Consider the following 22,857-nt stretch of genomic DNA (forward strand, 5'->3'; position numbering starts at 1 on the left):
AAGTCTGTCTTAAATGCTTGGATACCTCCCTCCTTCCCAATAATATTTAATTAAAAATCTAAACTTGATATATTTGGCTTTAAAACATTTTTCGTGACTCCTGTAAAATGTATGAAAACGGAATAATGAAATAATCAAGTCACAGGCTAAACTATGGATTTAATAATATTATAGAAATTATATAGGCCAGCACAAAGAAAATGCATAAACACATATTTGCTTAGAGCCAAATTTGTATAATTCAGTAATTTTAAAAAAATTAAAATTTCCCATTGAAAATTGAACCGCGGCAATAACTTCCCTTTAAATTTCACAACCGTGCGCTCAGCCGCCGCGCTACTGAGAATATTAATCTAGGAAGGAGATTATGTATCATCAATAGTGTAACGTCCGGTTTCTTTAATATTTAAAACCATGCTGCAGTAATCCTTGCACCAAACAGCTCACAAAAAAAAAAAACATGGTTTACCGAAACAACACTCACTACCACGGTCCTGCTGCTTGTTTACTTTAACAGCACGCGAAACTATGTTGGACACCCTTGGTCGGACACTATAGTTACCAAGCAGTGTTGTCAACTTCATATTGAGAAACTCCTCGAAAAAAAGCATAAACTTCTCATTAAAGATATACTCCACCATATACAGTAACGTTACCAAGCAGTGTTGTCAACTTCATGTTGATAAATTTCTTGAAAAATGCACAGATAAATTTCTTATTAATGATACGTAACATTTTTTCAATACATCCTTTAATAAATGTTTTTGTGTTGGTATTAATAAACAGCATTCCATTTTTTTTTGCAAGGTTCGGTTCTTAGAAAAATAAAAGTGGGTTTCCCTCCTTCCCCCGCCATGAATTAGCCCCTGGTACCTACTTGATAAACTTTTATTACTTCTTACATCTCACATTTAATTTTTAAATTATCAAGTGAAATTATTCTGTTCTCTAACAATACAAATAGATTAATAAAGCAAAAATTGTTATTGGGGTGTCTCTTCTGACAAAGTTTACAAATACATTGATTAAAAAGTATTCAAATGACTCCGTATGCTTAACAAAACTCATTAAACTAAACTTCATAACAAAGCTCAATATCCGTACTCAATTAAGCACGCCAACACTAAGCTTTTTAATGATACTAGTCATAATGACCTACACCTAGCTGCTATGTTAATATTCTAATTTCTAAGCTGCTACCCTCGTGAAAGGACGCACATAAAAGCTTTCCACGTTTTTTTTTTTTTTTTAAATGTAGTGCCACATGAATGCCGAAAGCAAACAATATAAAGAAACAATTTTCGACTGATACTCGAAGTAGGAGGATTGTTCACCAGAGTAAGCATGTAATGTTAACAATAGTTTTCACGAGTAAGTAATTAGTATCGAATGTGTGTTGCTGGAGTCACAATGCAATATGTGTGGTGCAAGCAGTGTGTGATGCGTTCTCAAAATTTCAGTTTATTGTGAACACACATTATTTAAATGTAACAAACAACAACATAAAATTTAATCTGAAACAGCCCGTTTTTGTCTCTTCATGCTTGCTACATATACCGCAGTCATTAATAAATCTAAATAAATTTACCCAAATCTACATTTATTAATACACAAAATTAACATGGGCAGCAACATTTTAATGATGATTGATTAATTTAATCATTACTTGTGTTCGAATTACACTCTTTTGGAGGGAATTATTTAAAGACTTCTTAAGTTCTGTTGCACAATTTACCCTATTCCTCTATTAGAACAAGCTAATTCGAAATCCGGTCGAAAACACGATAGTTATCTCCCTGACACCATAGATGTGTCGAAGTTATCGGTTAAAAAATAATTTCGTTCACTTTGCAGATGTAGTGCTAATCGGATCAGCAATACAGTGGATAAAACAGGTAACAAATGGTTAGTGTACGAGTTGGGTAGTTTTTGTCGTCTGTTGATGCTCTTTCGTCTTCTTCGAAGTTGTGGTTGGTCTCTGCTGGCGCCAAAACTCTTGTCTATTGTTCAGAAATGCAATTCCTTCCTCCGCAAAAGTTGCTATGTTATTGGTTTTTCCTTGACTGCTGCAGGTCTTGATATCTGTGGAGAAAAATAATGTTGCAGTTACATTAATAATCGGTTACACTGAAATATTCAGATAGTTCAATTATTTGTAAGATTTCATATTTTATTTAACATTTTCAACAGTTTTTGTATATATAACTGTTAGTTCCATTTCAAAACTGATTGTAAGAGATTTCAAATATAATAATTTAAACAATTTTTTAATTTATTGTATCTATGAAAAAATATTCTAATTTTTTTATTTGGCGATTAAATGTGAGTCGAAAAACTAAATTATAAAACATCGTTTGCATTTATTTTGCGCCCTTAATGTCTTAGTAAAATAAACTCTTTAAATTTAAATGTAAAAACTTTAATAAATATCATACATGATCAGTTCAAATAAATTAGGAAAACAGTCATTAGAATATTAGGCTTTGACACAGTTCCATTTATTCTAAAAAAAATTTTAAATGTAAAAAAAATATAATAAAAAATACAATTATTACCTTAATATATGTACTAATGTTTCCTAACAAATAAATTTACTTCACAACTTTATTATTATATGTACTTAATGTGTTTTATATATTTATGACAAAAGTTAAAATGGTTTAAAAAGTTTAATTTATTTAAAGTTGAGGAATTTTATGTTTATAACTTATATTATAATTTATAATATATGCCATTTAAAAATATCCTCCTTATCCATTAAAGGTTTTCCTGTAAATTACACGTTATTATTAAAACAAGGTTCCAATCGAATATTGGGATTTTAAAAGTTATTTTTCACAGTTTCAAACTGTGGTATTTTTTAAAAATTGTAAACAGTTATTTAACTTGGCAAGTTAAATATCATTTTAATATTGTTTGAATTCTAGACAGAGAATTCAAATTGAACAATTAGTTACCACCGAAGTCATTATAGAGGCTTAATACATCTAATGCCAGTTCTATAAGGACACGGAAGCGGAGACGGATATAATTGTACGGAGTATCTACAAGGGCACGTGTGCGAACACTGGACCCGTACGGATTATCACGGCAAAGCCCAGCCCTTCCATTTACGTTACTCCGCGCGACCAGTAGAAGCCGAGAATTTGGCCGCGGTTTTAGCCATGTTAATGTACGCTTTAAATACGTTAAACATTGTTCAAGTAGGTACAAGAATATCTTGTATCATACCATTAATTTGTGGTTTCTTAACAAAAAAAATATAAATCCCAATCGTGTAATGTTCTCGTTACACAATTTTTATTTCATATTTAATAATTCTTTTTTGTCGACGAGAACTTCAACTCATTGGTTGATATATGTTACGTTTCCGTGCATTGTGGAAGCGGCAGGCGAATAGTGAAACGTAACTATCTTGCGGGTCCGGATTAATTTCTTGTTGTTTACGTTTCCTCGTCATTGTAGAATGGGCCTAAACGAAATTTTAACAAAAAGGCTAAAGGAAAAATAACAGCATTATCATTGAATATAAACAATACTTTTAAAAGTCGCCAAGCCACAAAAAAAAAATTGCATTGCACTATCGCACTTTTGAATGGTAGTAGGCCTGCCGGACACGAGATGGCATTGTAATCGCTTCGTCAAGCTGTTTCTGAAAACGTTATATTTTAGGTTTTTAAATAAAAGCCTAAACGTAAGATTTATGATTTGAATTCTATATTTTAATAGACAAAATGAGGTTATTGAGGTGAATTTAGTTTTATTTGGTTTTTTGCTTTACATTTCAGTTCTATGCGGTGTACTGGTTTCCATTTTGATGTTTGGCGGTGCATTGATTTAAATTTCGGTGTTTTGACTTTAATTTCACTGTCATTTTGGTTTTATCGCTATTCACCATCTAATCCTTCCTCGACATCTTAGTTATTGATATGTTCCTGTTTTAATAATAAAAATAAATAGCAAAATGTAAAAACCCTCATATCTCAAGCCAGTGAACAGGACCTCGGGCATTCAAAGGGGGAAACGAACATCTTAGTTTGTTCCAGGGCCATTCATGAAACCAGTAAAAGTTATTTCTAACCCGAAAAAAAAAACTACGTAATTATGAATGGATGACAGGGCGATTACAATGCCATCTCGCGTCAGACTGCCCTGCTAGCATTAAAAGTGCAATGAAATTTTGTTACTTACTTCTGTAAGTATTGTTACGAGTGGAAAACAAACGGGCTCGTAAGGATAGCCCAATTAATTTTATTTATATTTATTTGCTACTAATATTTACGTTACTGATTAAATCGTCGCACTTAAAAATGTCTCTTCACAACTCAATAAATATCTGTCAAGTCCACAGTTCACACTCACTCACTGGAGATCTAGGCTCAACAGTGGTTCGCCCCTTACCTCGCGCCTGTACGCGCACACAGTCTCGCGCCACTCGGCCGCACCGCATTGCGCCGCTCGCTAAAGGAGGGGAGGGGGGTTGTCTCTCGCCCTCTTCGCCCAACTCTGCCTTTCGGAACTGCCGCCGAGGCCGGCGTCGCCGCTTTTATACCAGTTGGCCGTCTTTCTGGAATGGATTGGAGTGGTCGTGACGTGTCGCGTCATCCCGGGCCGACCCGACTCCGAAGCATCCAGAACAGTGGCATTGAAAAACACGACAATCCACGCTGAAAGCCTGCGGGATTCCCAGGCCACTAAGGGGTAGTAGATGTCAGCGCCGTGGAAGGACGGCGCGGGAGGCAGGGGTTGGATAAGTCGGACCGTCCTAATCCCCAAAGGTATGCGCGCTGGGCCGCCATCCAGACTTACCACTGAAAGGCCCGCTGCGGTACTTGGCATACGTCGCTGCCTCGCTTCCCAGTGCGCTCGTAACAGTATTATCTATATCCAATCATATTAAGTATAGACAATTGCAATGGATGGCAAATTTCAAACAAGATTTAGTTATTTAAAATGTAAACAAACACAATTTTTTTTTTTCAAAAAAAAATGTTCATGTTAAACAGGATTTAGTAATATATAAAAAAAGATTTCAGTTTATCGTAAATTATTTAAATATGCAAGTAATTATACGATTTATTTTGTTTTAATGTTTACAGTCAGTGAAGTCGGTGTACGGACGATAATTTTACGTGATAACGCCATAAGAAAACACTGATGAAAAATTCCATACTTTTTTTAATTTTCAAATACTATTCACAGATTTTTTTTACCAATTTAATGTAAATATATATTTTTTAAATATATAATCACGAACAATTTAAGTTAAAAAAAGCCCGCCTTAACCTGTTTGATATTATAGAATATTTTTTTCTCGCACGGTGGTGGGCCGGTTATTGCACGCTCGGCTCAAGGCGGAACGTGGCAATTTTTTTCCGTGCGTGCAGCTGGCGTTCATCGATTTATAAGACGTTATCACGTCAAATAAATATAAAACAAGTAGATGACACAAGAATGGAGGTGTACAGCCCAGAAGCCGAGCTGCTCCAGACGACACGTCGTGAAAGGCTGCGGTGCAAGTGCAAGTTTCAGGGCGCACGCACCGGGGTGCCTGAGCAGCTGCTCCAGGTACTGCTTGTCCAGGCTGAGCTCGCCGAGCAGGTGGCGCGCCTGTCGCTGGCTGGCCGTGGAGGCCGGCCGGCTGCCGCGCGCCCGCTCGGCCCTGTCCGAGCCCGAACCCGAGCCCGAGCCCGAGGTCGACCGCGGCCGAGGCCTGGCCGCCGCCGTCGCCGCCGCCTTGCCTGCAGCAAGCACGCACGGCTCCTGCCCGGGGGGTCCCCGTGTGGGGACGCACCACAACGCCGACAGCTAGAAAATTGCTGTGTACCACAACGCCGAAAAATGTCATTGCAGGACTCTGCCAGTAAGGTTAGGTTAGGTTAGACTAGGTTAGGTTAGGCTAGGTTAGGTTAGGTTAGGTAAGGTTAGGTTTGATTGTGATATTTCGGCGTTAAGGTAGGCCTACATTTAAGAAACACACACACAAATTCATTCAGTTGTTATTTCGGCGTTGTGGTACACAGAAGTTTTCTAGCTGTCGGCGTTGTGGTCAATTTTGGCATTCAGCGTTATGGTATTTCGGCGTTGTGGTAACGACCCGTCCCGTGTCTGTTTTCTAGCGCGAGGCTCTGAACTGGCGCGCAGTCACAAGACAACTGTGACATTTGAGCGGTGATCGTAACATTTACATGGCGGAGAAATGAAGATGAAGGTGTAATGCAAGGCCCCTTAATCGCTTTTCAAAGAATATGTGCTGGAAAAATTACCCTGAAAAACAAGCGTATTAGCAAATTTTGACCCTTCTAAAAATAAAATAAAAAGTTCAAAAACTTTATCCAAAATCAAAAGTACTTTTCGGCCCTCGGCGAATTCTTAAATTTTTTTTTCTCAGTAGACACCCCACTCGGATATCTTGAGTAGTTTTTGAAATCGCGTTGTTTTTCCTGAAGTTCTGTGCAGATGTGTGCCTGGGCAGCAAGGGCGGATACAGAATGTTTATATAGGAATGTAGCATATTCAAAATAATTTAAATGCCTAAAATTTTAATTATTGATTTAAGGACTATTTAATTCTATTCTTATTAAAATTATAAATTTAATAAGTTCTAAGGAACTTCATGTGTTGCTATTAATCTAAATGTTGTGGGGGGGGGGGGGGACCTTGGCATTCAATATGACTGTCTTTCAAGAGGACAATACGTTTAATGTCATTACTTACTATGTGATAATTCTGATTAATGGAATTAGTTTTTTTTACTAAAGTTTATACAATAAATGCTATCGTAACTCAGAGAAGTTTTTTAATTTGAAAATCAGATCTGGACAGCTGAAATATCATTTATTAAATATTAAAGAGTAGCTGAGATAAACTACTACTTTGCGGAATACCTAATACCATGAAATTGCATTTGCAAATTTGACTGAAAAGCATATATTTGTAAGATAATTAAAACATATATATATATATACCACGCATTGCTTGACGAGACCTAAAATTGATAATTTTATATTTTTGCAAAACTCCGTTCCCCCGGAGAAACCCCCGGAATGGCCACCGCATGGGGAGCCCAAGAAAAGAAACGGGCTCCCCATTTGGAAGCCACCTGGAAGGTTTTTTTCTGTTCCACCCACCGTTTCTTTGGTAGCCTGACTTGTTACAAGGGATTGTATTCCTACCAGAGAAAATACCACTATTTTGTCTGGGCAATCCGCCTTGGAGGAGCCGGGGCGCGAACCCGGGTCCTACAAGTCACAAGGCAGGCGCTCTACCCCAGAACCAGAGTGGTAGAGCGAATACTTGCAGTCGTTTTAACACTGACATGATTTTATTCCACGGTCGTGTGTCATTAACACGTGCATTACGTGCAGTAACATCTAACCTCGGCAACGAACAAATTTACCTATGTGTTATGTTGTTCGTTCCGTATATAATGAATATGTATATAATGAAATATAATTTGTAAAACTAGTCTGGCAATTTTTTAGTTGATTTCCTGCAAACAAACTTACAGCCCCGCTGTACAATAATTATATAGGAATATAAAAAAAAAATTGTAAGAGTTTGCACTGCCGATGGTAAAGTTATTTTGAAATAAATGTTAGATATTAAAAGAGTGTGTTTAGTTAAAATATGTGTGTGCTTACAAGCATTAAGTTATTGTATAAAGATTTTAACACTTAAGGCTTTCTTTTGTTTTACTGTGCTTAGTACGTGCAGTTGATACCGTAAAGATATTCAAACAACTGTATTGGGGCAACACAAAGCATAAAACTGGTAACAATAATTTGTAGTGATACAGTTATTTTCATGTAAATGTACAAATTAACAAATATGTAAGTTTATATGAATATTTCTGTTCCATTTACAAAGAAAATTCACGGTGCACAACTGCAAACAGAATAACTCAACGATGAAACTTAACAGATAAAAATTGAAAAAAAAAAAAAGCAATAAAGAGACGCACAGGTGAATACAGCGATGTGAATAAACAGTAATGACAGCACAGACGAACAACGTAATCAATAGTTCAGCGAAAAACAGATATTTTGAAAACCACAACGACGATACACAGTATATGATTCCTAAGAGAACAGTTGCGACGTTTTGGGAAAGAGATCTATTCCCTTCGTAAGGCACAATCATGCAATACAGTTTAATGAGTAATAGTATATGTCTGAAACGACATCTTGAATGAATTTATCTATTATTTAAAATTATGACTGTCAGTTGAAATTTTATTTAATGAACTATGTACACTGAATTTGTTGAAATTCATATAGATACTGACTTTCTTTAAACATATATGTGTTTTCTTTGTTTTATGTATATTTGTTTACACTTCTGTTAACAAGGCACAGGTATTAGTGCAGAGAAGCTTATTCAAAAGAGGAACCTGTTTCTGCAACAATAAGTGTCAAGAACGTAATAAAAAAGGGGAGGGGGAGAAGTAGGGTTGCCAGATTTATTTAGACAAAGAATTTTATTTTACAAAAATTACAATGGCAGGAATTTCAAAAAGCACTTAAGGGATCGTCAACTAGCCTAAAAATGTATTTTTAATCATTTTCTTTGTAAAAGAGTTTCCGGATGAGGGACTGCCCTCCCCTTCAACGAATACTGGCTACACCCATGGTAAATGTGTAAACAAAATACACATGTAGTTACATGCACTAGTACACGATATACTCAAAACACGTGAATTAAAATTTTGGTGACTAATTAAAAAAAAAAAGTAGATGTCTTTGTAATATTAGTTGTCAATAACTTTTCATGACATGTGATGATAGCCTACATAGAGTACTCGAGTCTGAAACTATGTATTTGTACTGTTATGCAATGATCGTACACTCACGCCTGTAGCATGGGGCATCAATACAAGGCAATTTGAAGATGAGCTAAGATACACTATCGAAGTTTATGGACCGAGTCGTAAACCCTAGATTCATATTCCAGAAAACACAGGTTCAAATCCCGGCTGGCCATTGTCATAGCGTCTTAAAGTCTTAAATTAAAAGCGAAACATATAGATACCAGAACAGACGAAAAGGTCTGTATAATCTCGCTGTAATATTTTCCTAACTATGTAGGCTTCGGCTTGAGACGCACTTAAGAGTCTTTCCTGCCTATATCTCCCAAATAGGTACACTTAGTTTCAATGTAGGTTTGGAAAATAATATTTTAAGTGTAGCTCACGACTCAGACGTGAAAGCGCGGTGATTTGTGTTTTTGTGTATAGAGAACCGACAATTCTGGACAGTGTAGATTGTACGTTCACCAAAAAAAAAACAACATTAATGTTGATATTAGTCCTTCGATATCTCATATTACAGGCCAATGTTAAATACAATTTTCGTCGAATATTAATTGAAATGAATAGTAAGCTACCATTTTTGTCTCGTTTTTATTGTTTTTATTTTAAGCCATTCACTAAAAGCGACTCGCTGACATAGACATTTCACGCGAAACCAACGGCCGCGAGTCCCGATACAGCCCCACCGATTTTTTCTGCTGATTCCTGAAATAATTCTATAAAATTGGTAGGATGCGTCCTTAGTGTAGGCCATTGCTAATTCCTTTCACATTGTCGCTCTGTTGTGGCATTGTGTTTGGCCGTTTGCATTGACCTCGCTATTAATCTGTTCATGGACAAGCAAGTATTTCAGAAAAGGAGAAATATAGTATCGGAAAAAGGCTATTCCTCTAGTAAACATACATAAAAATGATTTCAAGGCTTTCATAAATTAATATTCTGAAATGTTTTCACTTAACCAGCTCATTTGAGTATTTCTAAATGATTTCGTAGTCATTGACGCAGTTAAAATATAGGCCTAATTTCACAACTACTTAATCAATAAAACTTAAACAGCAAACGTGAATCGTTCTCAAGTAAAGTATAATAAATATTCTGTATTCACAGTTCTCGGGTTGGAAATGTGATTTTTTTTTATCTATTCTTAATGGCAATTGTTTTTTCTTTAGATCTATATGTTAAAATACTCTTCTAGTAGTTTTATTAGCACATGCTAAAAACATGATGCTGGAATCACGATATCCTGTGACAGTCCCGACACGACAAAAACAACACCACAGCTATTAAGAAGTAAGGTCGTAGTGAAGTCAGCCCGGGAAAATTGAACCCCAACAGCCCATCAGAAAAATAATGTGGGTATTATTAATGATGTAGTAACGAAAAACATATTTTTCTGAGAAATCAGTCATGCTTAAGTTTATTTTATCGTTCTTTTGATAGACATGACATAAAATAAATTCAATTGAATTGCCACCTCAGTAGTATAGATGACTGTACACCTGATGGTGACAATCTGTCGTGGCATTTTAAACATATGATATAAATCATTTCCATTTTTTACTTACTTTATCATCGGTTGTCAGGGAATTGTGATTTTCGGTCACTAGATTGCAGTTCATTTCAACTAGTGACTTGGAATTAACATATGAATTAGAACAAGACTTTGTATGCTGCTTATTTCTTAAAAAGTCTTTCTAAGATAACAAACATTATTTACTCATGTCGTTTATGTGTTAGGACTGTGTGGTTGCATTTTAACTAATGGTAGTTTTCCATTATGGCACTTTTCCGTCGCCCATAAGCGGAATTAATTCATTATGGCAGTCTTCCACTACGGCAGTCTTTCGTCGCCCCCCATCAAAACAGGAGGAATGGTGCCATAATGGAAAACTAACATATTTAATTTTAAGATCGTGTTTATAAGAATACAGTGCTGCTTCTTATAACACAATTTTGGAAACATTTGTTTCTACTAGTGCGCGATCTGTTGAGTTGATTTATGACGAACTACAGAAAATCACCTCCAGAAGTGCTATCTGTAGCCTTTTAAGTTGGCCTAAGAAACAACTAGGGTGTTAACAGCGCTACCTAGCGACGCATTCTATACGCTACTTCGAGAGCAATAAAATGTACTCATTCCATGAAGTGTAAAAATAAATATGGCAAAATTCCAGTTCGTTATGGCAGTTTTCCGTTTTGGTACTTTTCCGCCTTTTTCGAAGAGGCCAGTCGAATTTTTGTCATTATGGTAGTTTTCCATTATGGCAGTCTTCCGTCGCCCCAAAAAATTTACTTGTTTTGTCTTTTTAATGTTCTGACATCTTCTAAAGATTTCAGCATTTTGGATATTTCCACTTATTTTCATTTGATATGCAGGTTAGGCTCCAATTGGGCAAGCAAGTGTTTACCTTGTGATTCTGTAAAAGAGTTGGTGCTTGCAGTGTGTGTTTGGGGCCACATTGGACCGGCTTCAGTTTGTTCGACACAAAAAATGTCTACTGAGCTGCCTCTTATGCACTCTACCTCCTTATTTTCTCTGCAATTAAATGGTTTTTCATAAAATCCAAAGAATGATGGTACAAGCATTGGCGCACACAGTTATTTTGGACGATACGAATGCACATCCATGCATCACGCCCGAGTCTATGCCTGTGGAAGGGGGGGGGGGGGGGGTGTTTGTCCAACAAGTCCGGACACTCCCTTCCAGGATTTAAAAGGAAAAAATTAAAAACAGCAGAGACAGAATAACAAAATGACTGTAAATTAGCTACATAATGTCGCAGATAGATTATTTTGGAAGGATCGATGTAATCATTCGTGGACTACAATAACGTATTTCCTCCTTATTATAGACCAACGCACAGTGGGAGATTTGCCCGAAAACATGGTCAAAAATACAAAAACCAATGTTATGTCATACAAACTTCATTATAGGGGTTTTTGAGGTCGCTGATTACGAATTTAATGTTAAAATCAATTAGTTAATGGCCGTTCATCTTATAGAGGCTAAAATAACAAAAAATACATATAATTTGTAGTCTATAATATGCATATTAAATGTTTGTAAATTTATTGAAAATTGCTCATCATGGTAAATAACATTTTGTATGTAACAGATATTTCATTCCCATTTATTGTTACAGTCAGTGGAACAAGTGATTCAATTTGCTGCTCGATATAGTTTTTTTCTCTTACAGTGCATTCAGTGTTTTCATGGAGAAACTGCAGTCTGATTGGCCTACAAAACCTGGGAGATGAAAGCCTCGGATTCTTCCATGTAACAATTTCGTCCCGAGATTTCAGTTCAGAAGAAACAAGTTGCAATGGTACAAAAGATGTTAAAAACACATTTGCATCCGAATCAGAGTCGTTGTTGAATCTTTGCTTGTACTCACTGTGTCCCGAGCTCCCATCACATTCCCATTTACAAATTAAACTTAATGCACGCACATCGTCGGGATGTAAACTTTGTATCACTTCTTCTTGGACTAGTAAAATACGTTGACAGGTGTGATCTAACAGACTTTGAAACTTCACTTCTGCACTTTTCTCAGTAACTATGATACTCGTACGCGGTGCACAACACCTCGATTTCGCTTTCCTTACTGCTTCATAACTATGATACAATTTGCAGTTGTGTTTTCACGCTGTTGATCTAATTACACTGTATTGATGCCTATTCAATTTAGCTTCAACCATTGTAGACAAAGCCTCATCTGCAGATATTGTCTTCTCGACTTGCATACTATATACCGCTTCTGATATTTCGAAGCTCTTGTTGGTGTAGTTGTGGTTATGTCTTTTACTATGTTGGCAGCATCTATATTACCAGACGAACGAAGGCTCATCTGAGTGGCATAAGACAACATCGACATGTCTACATTTTTACGTAGTTGCTCTGTTCTCCTTCGTTTCGTTCGTTCACTACTTGAACAAAATTCCACGGAAGGGCATCCACGTTTCTTTGCCGACTCTCCAGAACTGGGATTACTTACCGGAATACAAATGTTCTTGCTGAGCTATGCTTGATTTTTATTCAGAAAATAGTCAATGTTTCTTGAAGATTCTTTCCATTTAGTGTTTAGCTTAAAAAAAAAGTGGACAAAGCAGGCCTTTGCACTCGCAGGTATTGTTTTATAATGCAACACTTTCTGTAGGTGTTCCAGACAAGTTATTATATCTGAAGTTAAGAAGCCCTTCAGCATCAAGCATCAAGCATCAAGCATCCCTCCTAGTATATGCCAGTTATTCTACTCCTGATCCTAAAATGAAAATTTTGCATGACTGCAATGCAATGGCACTTATTAAAATCATTGGGCGGGTAAAAAAGGTTCAGATCGGGGAAAGAGGGAAATTGGTTTGCAGTAATGGAGTCCTTTCTTGGATTATTTTCTGTATGAAGAGAGTAACATAGATTAAAAACAATTTGGAATATTAAAAACATAATATTCACAAATTATTAATACCATTTTGTTGAATATAATTACAATAGTGTAATAAAATGCACTGATATTTTTATGCCATTCTGTTATTGTGAAAAAAGAAAATTCCAAAGAAATAGTCAAAAAAAATTCTACCATAATTAAGATGTCAAAAATTGTTCATTACATTGTGTTGTTTTTGGTGAATTCGTTTACAAGTTCTTTGTTCAGTGCTCATTTGCGTTCGCAAAAGTAGACCCTTAGGAATAATGTCTTATTCGCGGGATTCATTCTTGGTTATGGTCGATCCGGAATTTCTTAAGGGGGGAAATGTAACTGACTTGGCCCTAGAAGAGCTAGTTTTCTCGGAGTGCTTCCCATTTCACTGTTGTATTCCATTCATGCTTCGATTCTACCCCAAATCACAGTCACTGGCACTGAAGACCTAGGCTGTTTAATTTCCTCTTAAATTTCTCAATTGTTGCCATTTATTCCATCCCATCATTCCATACAGTCTCATGAACTAATTTAGGAAGTTTCTTCATCTAATTAGATAACAATCATTGAATTGTAAAACAACACAAGACATAAACTTAATAAATTCCTTATGGGTTTGTGTGTACCCACCCATCATTATATGGTTATTTTACAGCTGGAAAATCCAAAACCATTGTCCTTCTTAGTGAACAACTTTGAAGGACTTTAGATTTGTTTCTTACCAGAAGTAAAAAATTCCGTATCAATAAAAAATCGCACTATACCAACACTACATGTGGTTTTCATCAAAGATTTATGAAAGGCTAGACCACCACTAGTAAACTTATCCAGACTTTAACAGACATCGATGACGATGTCGAGAATAAACTGACAATTAGTGAAGCTTATGAATGAATAAGAAAAAAGGCATCTGGTATTAGACGGGCTATGCACATTGTCGACAATGATGGGTCGGCTTAGACCCGCCATAGCCTCAGGGAGTCGCCACCAATGCAGCAATGAAGGGAAAAATATCGTACACAAAGGGTAGCAGATATTAGCAGCTAGTTATTGTAAATTCGTATTACTAAAACAATAAACTAAATGCTCTATTTCGAAAGAAAGGTGCATAATGTGGCATACCCAACTAAAAGCCTCGATGTAATATGATAAAACTAAATTTTCATTATGTTCACAAAGTAGCTTTAGAAAATAAAACAAAAAAACATTACAGCTTTATATATAACAACATAAGGCAGCGATATAGACGCCATAACTCCAGGAATTGCATCCATTTTTCAGAACTCAAAAATATCAATTTTTACGGCCGCGACATTCACTTTAGTACAGCATGGAATTATCTTCAACATAGTTAGGTCCCCCCAACGCACTCGACCCTTACTTGTCAACTGCCGTGAAACCTCAGGATATGGGAATTTCTCATTGCCATATCCGGTTTCTCATGCAGGGATGATCTAACATTACTACCATATCGCCAGTTTGGTCGAGATTTTAAGTTCGCGATTTGCATTTTGACCACGTTTTCGGGCAAATATCCCACTGTGCGACGTGCGGCAAGAATTGTACTTCCAAGTAATCTATATTTAATGCCAGTTTGCACATGTTACTGTATTTCTTTCAAACAAACTTAACCTGTGTGTTTCATGTATTTAATAATATTTTTTATATTTATATATAGATTGTTTTTAACGAAATCATAAAATAATTGACTTAAGAACAGAGTATTAGAAACAATTAAATAAAAACCAAAGTATAAAATGTTAAGTTTTAAATTTCTTAAACAAAATCCTTACTTAATTATCTGTGTTTTAACATTGGCGTTCTGAGATTTAATTTTGACAGTTTTGACAGTCGATTTTCTTTTGAAATTCAACTATAAAGAAAACATTTAATTAAAAAAATAACAATGATTATACAGACCCCCGTCTTCACAAGCACCAAGAGCCTACGTCCATCTGTCTGCCCTACGGAGGTACCGGCTAGATTCTGTCTCTTGCTGGGATTCCAGTACAGAGTAAAATGCACCTACTGTTGCCAAATTTATCCCACCCGGCTTGTTAACTTTAACAAAATAATATTTTATAATTGTTTGTTATTAATAGGTTATAATATATATTATTTTTAAATTTGACTTTTTGTTGATTTCTTTAAGACCATAAAATTTGTGTATACTGACAATATTACTACTATTGATCATTCTGGAAAATCAAATGTAATTCTGTATCAAACACCAATTATTTTTTTCACAGAAGAAACTATTTTTATCAGAAAGTCTGTATAAATAACAAGGCATTCCATTAAATTACGTGCTATACTAAAACAGAGCAAACAAATATTAAATTATATAAAAATTGGTTGAAAATAAAACAGTTGAAACCGAGATGGCATATTTTAGTTACGTCTACTTTGAAATAAAAATTGTATATTATCAGATGATGACCTTGATGAAATACAACAAGAAGATGTATATCTAAAATTCTCATTTCAAATATTAATTTACAAAATACGAATGCACAGAGACTAAAAAAAATCATTACATAATAGTGTACAAACATTTTGCGCTCTAAGGCATATATCTGGCAACATAGCATACCGAAATAATGACAATGCTAGTGGTATAATAAATTATGCATTGGAAAGTGAGAGAGTAAAAATGCCCATTAACATGATACATGCTATACAGTGCCCATCAAAGTGAGACATGCTATACAGCGGGGCATGCTGCATATTTCCTTAACCTAGATTGACTCGCCGATGCGCGCCTGAACTGTGTTCTCATTTGCCGATTCTCTGGGGGGAGAGGAGAGGAAGATGGTCGCATGGCAAGACGTATCGTGCGGAGGGAGAGAAGTGTCTTTTTCGAAGGTCGCAAGAAGGAGACGGAGTAGAAGTGATCCGACATGACAGCGAGAATACTGTTACGAAGACTCTAGCGACGATGCTGGCCAGTCAGCAAGTCAATCTAGGGTAAGGATTGCACGCTCCTCCTCCAACCGAGATGCGACCAATCCCAGCACGCTTCAAGGGCCAATCGGCGAGTCAATCTAGGGTAAGGAAACACGTAAGCGCTCCTCCTCCCCCACCCGAGCCGCGACCAATCCCAGCACGCTTCAAGGGCCAGTCGGCGAGTCAATCTAGGGTAAGGAAACACGTAAGCGCTCCTCCTCCCCCACCCGAGCCGCGACCAATCCCAGCACGCTTCAAGGGCCAGTCGGCGAGTCAATCTAGGGTAAGGAAACACGTTGCGTGCTCCTCCTCCCCCACCCGAGCCGCGACCAATCCCAGCACGCTTCAAGGGCCAGTCGGCGAGTCAATCTAGGGTAAGGAAACACGTAAGCGCTCCTCCTCCCCCACCCGAGCCGCGACCAATCCCAGCACGCTTCAAGGGCCAGTCGGCGAGTCAATCTAGGGTAAGGAAACACGTAAGCGCTCCTCCTCCCCCACCCGAGCCGCGACCAATCCCAGCACGCTTCAAGGGCCAGTCGGCGAGTCAATCTAGGGTAAGGAAACACGTAAGCGCTCCTCCTCCCCCACCCGAGCCGCGACCAATCCCAGCACGCTTCAAGGGCCAGTCGGCGAGTCAATCTAGGGTAAGGAAACACGTTGCGTGCTCCTCCTCCCCCACCCGAGCCGCGACCAATCCCAGCACGCTTCAAGGGCCAGTCGGCGAGTCAATCTAGGGTAAGGAAACACGTAAGCGCTCCTCCTCCCCCACCCGAGCCGCGACCAATCCCAGCACGCTTCAAGGTTGTAAGGCCCGGCTCGGGAACCAGACACTAATCAGCGAGAGAGGAAGTAATGCCACTGACTCTGGCTGCCGATGGTGTTTTCGATGGCCTCCTGCGCCTTCTGCACGCCCAGCCGGAAGCTCTCCAGCTCTGGCCGCAGCCTCAGGCCGCGGTGGTAGTACATTAGGCTGTGCTCGAAGTCGCCCAGGTGGTACAGCGACTCGGCCTTCTGGAACAAGCCTGGGCGACGTCGCCGCGTCAGCGAGCAGCACACTCGTGGCTCACGTCGCAACAAACACAAACACATGCCATGGCTTCAGTCTGTTATTTCGGCAGAACTAAAAATATATATAACACCGAAGGTTTTTTTTTAAACTGATACTTTTAATGCTCATAAATTCATACAAATATTAACTACTAGCTAATGCACCCGTGCTTGGCTATGTCAGTCCACTCTTCATTATACAAGCCCCTCCTCGTGGGTACGCCACTGCTGCACCTCGAACGACAAGGAAAAATAAATAAATAAATAAATATAATTTTTAAAAATCAACAACAAAAATCGTCACAACCAAATATGAACATGAAGAAATAAAAATAAACCAAATATGACATATTGGATTCAACAGTTTTTTTTAAAGGCCTTCGAATTTGCATTTATTTAACCAACAATACCATATCGGTCTGACGGCAAAGATAATACTTAGAGAAATACTTAATTGAGATCCGAAAGTGGATGAGGCATCAACATTGCAGTAGTCTTTGCCATGTAGTATATCATCGGAAAGACGTGGTTGAAAATCGCTCTATAGGCTCAAAAAAAAATCATTTCGAAAAAAAAATATTTTTCGGAAGTGCAAACGTGCCAAATTCCACTGCTCTAGGCCTCGCCGTTTTTGCGCTACGCGAACCACGGGCTGACTGTATTTAATTAACATAGCTAGATATCGGCATTGTTGTTCTTCACCAAGTTTTGTTTAAACATGTGCCCTTAAAATGGACGTCAAGTGACTGAAGTTCTCTCAGCATGGAAGCAAGTGGTCACTAGGGAAGGAAGTGGTCGTGACACGGAGTGATGTTGGGAAGTCACGGCGAAGCCCTGTGGAGGAGAGGCCTTCTCGTTTATCCAAGTCACTAGAGAACGCTGCGGTACTAGAGCAAGTCGACCTCTGAAGTGAGGTAGAGTTCCGGACAAGTCGTGAACGTACCTTCGTGCTATATAAAAACGACTCTATGCACGATAAAAGTGACAAACAAAAATAGACAAGAAAAAAAAAACATTACACATATATACATACTGGGACAGATCTGTCGCCTCCCACCAAATACAGTGTATACGTCATGGGTGATTTCGTAGTTACGTCCTCAATGGCAGAAATCGATAGGTCGTGTGTTTGATCACGGCCCCGGGCACGAACCGATATATTTATGTAGCGCACTCAAATCTTTGAGGTCCCGTTACCTTACGCCCCTGTGCATAAAATTGTCATGTAAAACTCTATAAAACAGATCAATCAAGGAACAGCTATAGTGACACAAATCTATATTCCTACATGTTGTTCGATAAGTCTGTCTTGTTATTAACTACGATGGAGTAGCTGGGCTTCTGGGTTGTAGTCGTGTCCTTGGCGAATAATTCACAGCTACTTGAGACAATGGCCGTGAAAGCCTGCGAACATTATTAACTACGATGTTTGATTTGTGTATTTCAAACATAATAATGTACCAAACTTAAGTGTGTGTTCCTAATTAAATGATAAAATCAATTTCAAAAATTAGCTCTGAGGACTATCACAGTAATTTTCAATGCAATCCGAATGGGCGTCGTATATTAAATAAACACGAAAAATTATCTCAAATAATTCAGATGTGACATTATAAATGAAGCATTTTTAGTGTTATTTCGACAACCTAACAACCTAAAAGTCAACTTTTCGAAAGAAAAAGTTGGCTACCTTGATTTTTTTTTAGGTCGTTTGTTGCTGTGAATATTCACCAAAAATTTTAAAATTATCTGTTTTCCAACACGGAACAACCAAAACACTTTAGTGCTTTATTTTATGTTTCAAAACTTAAAAACTGCAAAGTCGCAAAGTACATATGAGTGTTGAAATTCATAACTTGCTTCAATTGCAAAAAAAAAAAAATACACACATGTACACATATTCACATATGCACATGGCAGCCATGCTTATTTTATTGCTACGAAGATAATTCAACATTGTAAAATTAATCCAAAGTATCCACAATACGCCACTCCGTTAATACACCAATCCATAAATTCTGAACTCATAATGTTTTGAAAATTATTATTTTTCTTTATTTAAGACATGTTAAAGAAATATCTATGTTTTGTTCATACTTAAAATTTGTTCTTTGATATTATATTTGAAAGATTTGTGCAATGGGAGTGCATGACTTGATGTAAGCTTTTGGACATACGCCATTGCTAAGCACATGTATGTCTGTAGAAGAAAACTAAAAAAAATACCCAAAAGACAAAAAACACAAATTAAGCAAAAAATTGCTGTTGTCAATAGGATATAAAATTTGTGTTTTTTTTTTTTTCGTTCTGTTAGTCCATTTTTTTATTTGTTTTTCTTTGTTTGTTGAACCATATTCCTGTTATGGAATATTATGTGGTGTTTATATCCTGTTGACAACAGCAATTTTTTGTTGCTTAATTTGTGTTTTTGTCTTTTGGGTATTTTTTGTAGTTTTCTTCTACAGACTTACATGTGCTTGGCAATGGCGTATGTCCAAAAGCTTGCGACAAGTCTTGTTCTTTGATGTTGGCAGTGGGCACGCCGGACGCATTCAATATATATCTACTATTTTAAATTTTTAAAGGATAGGTAGGTAAAAAAAAAAAGACACAAATAGATCTTGGAAACTTGAGAGTTGACACTGTTAAATTCAATCATTTTCCTCGATCTCAAATTTTTAAAATAGTATATATTAAATCAGGGGCGCAACAACTAAATTTCCAAAGGGGGGCCAATATACCTTTTTATAAAGAATCATCCTCCCCCGGGAAAATTTGTATTTCAAGGTGGAAAATGGTGCTATTTAACAGTTTTATTATCTAAAAATTTATTACACAGCACTTTATTTGCCCTCGTTTGCCCCCACTTCAAGGTTTCAGAAGGGGGGGGGGGGGGGGCAAAAATATCCTTGCCCCCCCCCCCTTGTAGTTGCGCCCCTGTATTAAATGCACACAATACATGGCTTGCTTGGCCGGGCGCGCCACCTCGGATGAAGCTCTTGTCGCCTTGCAGCGCCGTCTCGGCGTCCTGCAGCGCCAACTGCGGCTCGCCCAGCAGCAGGTAGCACTTGCTGCGCGCCACCAGCGCGTTCTTGTCGCCCGGGTTCAGCTCCAGCGCCTGCGCACAACGGCGGCCGTCTGCCGTGGGGAAGCCTCCATTTCCCACACGAGAGAGACAAACTCCCGATCGTGCATCTTCGGGGGGGTTTTTGACGTGACAACGTCTGATAAATCGATGAACGCCGGCTGCACGCACGAAAAAGGTTTACTCATTGTCCCGTTACGCTGTGTCCCGTTACGCTCATTGTACGCTTGCGCCGCATCTATCTCTCTTCCACTCGATTTGATTTTTTCGAGGCACATTATACTTGAAACACTCCCATTCGTTTCCTACTTTTCCTATCGTCGTCCTTATCCTTAACAGAATAACACAGATTGGAAGAAGTTAAGTAGCAAACATGTGTAAAAGTTATAGTTAAAATAATCTCTTCGTTATAAGTTATGAACATATTTGAATTAATGAGTGCAAATAAAAGTAAATTTATCAATAAAAGTGTAGATTTCATTTCACTCCTTCTTTGTATCCATACAAAATAGTGATAATAGAATAAAAATGATTAAATTTTATTCATATAAGTATGCAATCATTTCATCAATGTTTTATTATGACGTTTTCCCGTTAAACTATCGTCCGTAAACCGACTTTACAGACAACCAATTTTTTTTGTTCATTGTAACTCATGATAACTAATGGTCAATTAGGTTAGGTTAGCTACATTATAAATACTTTAAAACATTGTGGACGGTTGATTCGGTTAGGATAGCTACGTTGAAGATACTGTGAAATCATGTAAACGGTTTCCTAGCCCTGGATAGCTAAATATTAAAAAGATATTTGCTAAGCAACCATAAAATGATTTGACAGTATTTTTAATGTAGCTATACTTACCTAATATAACCAACCATCTACAATGTTTTAAAGGTATTTATAATGTAGCTAACCTATCCTAATCGACAGCAAAATTTAATGCCACACCGGTTTATACAATGAGATAGACCCGTGGTGAGGGGGGTGGGGGAAGCGAGAATGAACTTCGGGGAACTTCGGGCGTGGCTCTCTCGTCTGTGAAAAGAATGCTTCCCGTATACGTCACCCTCGGCGGCCTCAGTCCACCCGTGTTCCCCTGCACTTCACCTGCGCCCCGCACGACTGTGCCAAGCGTCTGTGCAGGGTTTTTTTTTTTAACGCGATAAAGTCTTAGGGGGAGCTGAATTGTTGCCCCTTGGATGGACAGCCCATCAGGATTTTTCTGACAGTGGTTAGTTTAGGTTAGGTTAGGTTAAATTAGGTAAGGTTAGGTTAGGTCACTTTACAAACTAACCATTGTCAAAATAATCCTGAAGGGCTGCCCATCAAATGGGCAACAATTCAGACAAGCTTTCAAAAACACCACTGTCAGAAAAATCCTGATGGGCTGCCCATCCAAGGGGCAAGTTTTCAGGATTATTTAAACTCTTAAAGGAGCGTGTTTTCAGAAATTGGATGGGCTGCCCTTCCAGTCTCTATACAAATAAACCACTGTCAGAAAAATCCTTTAGGGCTGCCCTTCCAATGGGCAACAATTCAGTAGCCCCAAGTCTTACGCACGGAAAAAGCATGACTCAATGTCACGTTCCACCTGAGCCGAGCGTGCAAGAACCGGCCAACCACCGTGCGAGAAAATCTTCTATAATATCAAACAAGTTAAGGCGGGCTTTTTAAAAGCAGCAATTTAAAAAAAAAAATTTATTTGTCCAATTTCGTCATTTCAAATTAAAAATTTATTGAGTTTGATTTGATTTCAGTTTATTTCAATACCTAATTGTACGTGATTATATTTAAACAAATTATGTAAATTAAATTGGCAAAAAAGTGTAAATAATATTTGAAAATTAAAAAGTATGCAATTTTCCATCAATGTTTTATTATGACGTTATCACGTAAAATTATCGTCCGTAAACAGACTTTACAGACAACCCCCTTTTCGATCTAATTTTTCCCATGCTGTTGTGTATATTTTTTTTTATCGTGTATTGTAACCCTGGGTCCTACGGTATTCCTTGTATACTTATTCATGTCCTGTTCTGCAAGAGGAGATAATGAGAAGAAAAAAAAGCACCTGGCATTGCAGCTGTGTGTATGTGTAGGGTTTTGATTATTTACTAAAAATGTTGTATTTCTTGGCTTGTGCCATATGTAATCTCTTTCCGCTCAATATAAGAATTTGTAAAAAAAACTACGCAGGTTTCACCTGGGCCCAACTGATCTCTAATTACAGTCTCGTGATTAATAGTGAGGGGAGTAAGTCGTGGCATCAATCGCAGCCAATCCCCTTCTAGCACACGATGCATCCGACCCTCTCCATGCATGGCTGATCCCAGCAAGGCCAAGGCGGGGGACGCACCACAACGCCGAAATACCACAACGCCGAAATGCCAAATTGACTACAACGCCGACAGCTAGAAAACTGCTGTGTACCACTAACGCCGAAAAAGTCATTGCAGGACTGCCACAAAGGTTAGGTTAGGTTAGACTAGGTTAGGTTAGACTAGGTTAGGTTAGACTATGTTAGGTTAGACTAGGTTAGGTTAGACTAG

General features: G+C 37.8%; 1 protein-coding gene across 1 annotated transcript in view; it reads right to left on the reverse strand.

The window, feature by feature from the left end:
- Positions 1–496: 496 nt before the first annotated feature.
- LOC134528632 (outer dynein arm-docking complex subunit 4-like) overlaps positions 497–22,857 on the reverse strand; it is a 42,432-nt gene continuing 20,071 nt past the window's right edge. The window contains exons 3-6 of the mRNA XM_063362383.1: positions 20,206–20,338; positions 17,037–17,195; positions 5,544–5,741; positions 497–2,082 (exon numbers count right to left, since the gene is read on the reverse strand). Coding sequence (XP_063218453.1) covers positions 1,907–2,082; positions 5,544–5,741; positions 17,037–17,195; positions 20,206–20,338 — 666 coding nt within the window. The 3' untranslated portion in view covers positions 497–1,906. The remainder of the gene's footprint in view (positions 2,083–5,543; positions 5,742–17,036; positions 17,196–20,205; positions 20,339–22,857) is intronic.

This window comes from Bacillus rossius, chromosome 1 (genome assembly GCF_032445375.1).
Source record: "Bacillus rossius redtenbacheri isolate Brsri chromosome 1, Brsri_v3, whole genome shotgun sequence".
Taxonomy (NCBI): Eukaryota; Metazoa; Arthropoda; class Insecta; order Phasmatodea; family Bacillidae; genus Bacillus; species Bacillus rossius.